Consider the following 4,757-nt stretch of genomic DNA (forward strand, 5'->3'; position numbering starts at 1 on the left):
AACGATTACAAGATAAGCTGTTTAATAAACTGAAACAAAATTAGCTTACACATTATTTTGAATACAAAATATAACCATAATACATTTTGTAACTGAAGAAAAAGACTATACATCACATTTTTTTACTGTCTGGAACAAAGAAAAATCATCCAAGAGAGATTGAGAGATTCAGATGGTTTATTCATTTTAGGTCTAGGCCCCTCATGAAGGGGAAAGTGAACAGACAATAATCATAAGACATAAGGATCAAAACAATGCAGCTATAGATATATCAGGTTAATAAGAAATTTTATTAAGAAGTGAAATTTTCCCTGTATCTAAATGCTTTGTAGAAAAACAAATTTCGCACAACATCATGGTCAGTACAAGACAACAATAAAACCAGTTTGAAGAGACAAGGTTGTCAATAGTATCTGGGTCGAATAAAAGTTTCTCTGATTTCTTTCAGTACTTCACAACAAAGAACAAAATGAACTTCATCTTCTTTTGAACGTTTACACATAGAGCAATCATCACATCTTTGTCTGTACCAAAGAGCTGTTTGTCAATCAAAAACACACAACAATTCATATATTTCGTTATCTCTATATTCTTTACAAAAGAAAAGAAAAGAAAAGAAAATGAATTCATGTTTTATCAGACAAATCACACCTCCAGATCTTCTCCCTTGTTTCGTAAACTTTATTGCTGATTTGCAAAATAATTTATAACCAACAAACAAATCTGGTTGACATGTTTCTATAAAGGTTTCAAGAAAACAAACAAAATCAAAACCACGAACATAGGACATACAATCATTCACATTCCAAGAGAGAAAAGAGAAAGGTTTAGCTGTGACAGTTCGTGTATTTTTCACGTGATTTTTGTTCCCGTCTGACCGCTCATGCATGTCCTGGGAGAGAGAGAGAGAGAGAGAGAGAGAGAGAGCATTGTTTTCAGATGGCATGTTTTCTCGATTTGTAACTGTCTAAATACACCACCACCTCGTCCCACCCCCCAAAATAAATAAGCAAATAAACAAACAAATAACAAATATTGAATCACGATAAAGGTCTGCTAGCGTTAGTTTCCGTGCAGGTCAGTCATGGTTCCTTTCTGAACCACAGTTTGATTTCACTTTCAGAATTTGCGAACAAATACACAATTCATGAGAAACCCATTTTTGGATTCCCTAGGGTCCTGAGCTAAGAACTCGTTCTCCAGACGTTCGTACAGCTCGTCCACCACAGCCTCTTTCTCAGGGGCGCTGCGCGTGCTGGAAAGTGCCCGGATGAAGACATGAAAAGACCAAACTTTGTTTTGGTTGACGATGTCTTTGGCCCAGTTAGCGCGATCGTCAACACCTTCTGTTGACAAAGACATTTGATTTGACTAACAGCGGTAGGTAGGTAGGTAGACAGATAGATAGATGGATAGAAATGTGAAAGGGGACCTTTGATGGTTATGGTAGCTTTGGGGAGACCTGTGTTTCCCTTTAATTGACCTGATCTTTTCTGAAACCACACGCTTCAAAAACAATCTCTCTCTCTCTCTCTCTCTCTCTCTCTCTCTCTCCGTATTATATATATATATATATATATATATATATACACACACACACACACACACACACACACACACACACACAATCTTCTTCTTGGTAGTCCGTCGGGAGCCAATGATAAGGTCTGAACTCAGCGATGACAGCGTATGTGACTCTGCAACCCAAAGAAGGAAGCAAACAGGCGCCCACAAATGTCGCAGCGATGGTCTGAATTTTGGACTGAGAAGGACGAGGCCCAATGTCGTCTGTCCCTCGCAGCGGCGAGACGCAGTCGTCTGTCCTCTTCAAAGGCAGCTACTGGTTTGGAGGTGAGTGACCTCCAGTAAGATCTGCCCGCAGCAGAGGCTTCAAGCTTGCGTGGCTGGATGCGGCATCATCTGAGGTTGCTCTCCAGGGTGCATTTGTACTTCAGTTTAGGCCTTGCCTGTCTCCGTTGGCCCTCCTTGAGCTCACTATACATTATTTGCCTGGGGATTCGGCTGTCGTCCATTCTGCTGACATGACTATATATATATATATATATATATATATATATATATATATATATATATATATGTGTGTGTTTGTGTGTGTGTGTGTGTGTGTAACACCGAATTCGTATCTTTTTATTTGGTCTCCACTTGTCCCATAAAGATTTATTTCAGCGTCATTCAGGCTTGAAATACACCTTTTGTGTCGGTAAGGGGATTAGATAATCTGCGAACCTCAAAGGTATGATTTCAGTCTTTTCAGCACACCTGCCTGGTGGAATAAGACCAAGGACTCTGACAGGGCTCAAATTCGGGACCTATATACCCACCAGTCCGCGACGCTAACCACTTCGCCACTGCGGCTTGCATCAAGCTGAACCTTTGACCAGACGTGTCCATTGTCTCAACTTACCTTCATTCAGCTTCCTCTTCCATTTCGCCAGCTCCACACAGGGAGCATGTACTGTCTCAGCATGGCAGAGACTCAGACCCGCCCTGGTCACCTTGGAGTTGGGATCATCAAACGGGGCTGTGACCTCACGCAGATATGGCATGTTGCGGTAAAAGTTGGTATCCAAAAATTCCTCCTGTAATGGTAGATAGTGCGATAGAAATAAATAATATCAATAGTCAAGATCACGATGATGAAGGAATGACATTACAGGAGTAACCGGAGTGTGAACAACATATAAAACGCTTTACTGATTGTCATCAGTTTGGACGAACATGACTTTTACCAAGATAGCACCATCTGAAACGTTGCTCAATATATCTACATGCAGTGAACAAACTAGATGTGGCCGCAGTACACTGTGGAAACGACTAAGGCACAACAACAGTGATCAGAAATATACTGCATTGCAATGGAACACAACACATGTCACATCTCGACACGACACAACTCCTACATGACTGAACACAACAGCCCTAAACGCAACACAACGCAATGCTGTGCAGTGTGTTTTCCCAGTCATCCTTTACCTGAGTAATCTTGCCCTCATCTCTCATCTGTCGCCACACTCTCAACATCCCCTCCTCAAAGCCTTGACAACTGAAGCGCATGCCATCGACCTTCATCTCGGGGTCGTCTGCAGGAAGGGCCACAACCAGCATACCTCCTGCAAACGTCACAGTATCGTCACCGGTGACTTCAACAAGGTACGAGGCACGAGCTTGAAATCATTATCAGTCACGCTTAAATTCTGAAGTACAGTTATTCTATATAATCATGCAGTTGAAATTCCCCTTCGATAGAACTTTTTTTTCCAGACAACTCGTTCTGTCAGAAATATGAGGCGTTTCGTTTTCTTTGTTGGGGTCCTTAACCATCAGTATTAGTTCTCCGTTAAAACTGAAATCTGACAAATATGTTTGTGTATTTTCCTGCCCGTGAAATGTTAATGAATTCAGTGATCATATTAATTTGGAATTATACGTACCAATTTTATGATTATCCAGATCATCATCTGTTTTTCAGCTGCTGAACTAAAAACTAAAAATTCTTTACCCATTCACTACCGCCAGGGGTCAGAATCAGATGGGGTCAATGGCACAATTTTGGTTCTGCGGAAATATGTTTCATGTTTGCTGAACGAAGGAGATTTTGACCCACTTTGGATGTGGGTCATTTCTCACCACAATTCTTTCTTTGACAAAAATGTAATCCTAAACTACCAATCAAATACATCATGGATCGAACTTTTCTCTTTATCCATACATTCTGTTCAAATTTGATTGAAGTCTGAAAGGTTTACCGCCGCTGAAATTCTGCATTCTTCATCATCACCAAAGTGCGCACACGGAATTCTGAGATTCAGTCGACTTAAAAAAATAAAATAAAATAAAATAAATAAAAGAAGAAAGGTTAAAACTCAGCTGGACATTTTATATACCCCCATCAGTAATGATAGTCGATACTAGACAAGAACCGATGAGATAACCGCTCATGATTCAGTTTAAAGTGTTTCCTTTTTTCCCTCCCTTATTTCTTGTTTTTAGGTCCCTTGGGCAACTCCTCTTCAGGTTCGAAGTGGACTTCACTGTTCCCACATTCAGCGTTTGGTTGTATACCCTCGCTGTTGCAGACTTTGACAATTTGCAAAAAAGAAAGCATTCTCCTGGGATGTCAATATATTTGTTTTTCTGCAGGGTCGGGTAAGACTGTTATTGTTTCCAACTTCTTTTTAATTTTCGTATTGGGATCTGCCTTATAAAATTTCACTTATTGTGCTTTTTTCTTCACCCTCTTAAAAAAACAAAAACAAAACAAAAAAATAGAGGAAATTCGAAATTATGTTTGGAAAAAAGTCCTTTTCATTTTACAAAACGATAATAACAACAACAATGATAATGATACTATTAATAATAAAATCAATAATAATAACAATAACAATGATGATAATAGTAATAATAATAATATTGATAATAAGAAGAAAATGCAACAAAAAATTATCATCAACTATGCTGACTTCGCTACCTGAACAAGTTCGTTGTTTGAAAGATCGGAAGTCAAGAAATTTGTTTCCCTTGCCGGAGAAGCTAAAATTGAAAAGAGGCAAGTATGTTGTCTGACCTGTGGTGCCGGTGGTGCCTTACCTGTACGGGTTGTGAGGTTACGTACCATAGTGAAGAGCGACCACCGCTGGGAATTCTTTGGCAGCGTGCGTCGGGTTCCTATTGAGTATGATCTCAAAAAGTTTTCTGAAGAAATAGCAGTGCACGCTGACGGGTTTGGAGAAAAAGCT

The 4,757-nt window shown here is 39.7% G+C and overlaps 1 protein-coding gene across 1 annotated transcript in view; it reads right to left on the reverse strand.

Moving 5' to 3' along the window:
- LOC143287405 (uncharacterized) overlaps positions 1 to 4,757 on the reverse strand; it is a 16,595-nt gene continuing 11,838 nt past the window's right edge. Inside the window, exons 7-9 of the mRNA XM_076595382.1 lie at positions 2,995 to 3,131; positions 2,426 to 2,600; positions 1 to 1,346 (exon numbers count right to left, since the gene is read on the reverse strand). Of these exons, the coding sequence (XP_076451497.1) occupies positions 1,120 to 1,346; positions 2,426 to 2,600; positions 2,995 to 3,131 (539 nt within the window). The 3' untranslated portion in view covers positions 1 to 1,119. The remainder of the gene's footprint in view (positions 1,347 to 2,425; positions 2,601 to 2,994; positions 3,132 to 4,757) is intronic.

Source organism: Babylonia areolata, chromosome 11, assembly GCF_041734735.1.
Source record: "Babylonia areolata isolate BAREFJ2019XMU chromosome 11, ASM4173473v1, whole genome shotgun sequence".
Lineage (NCBI taxonomy): Eukaryota > Metazoa > Mollusca > Gastropoda > Neogastropoda > Buccinidae > Babylonia > Babylonia areolata.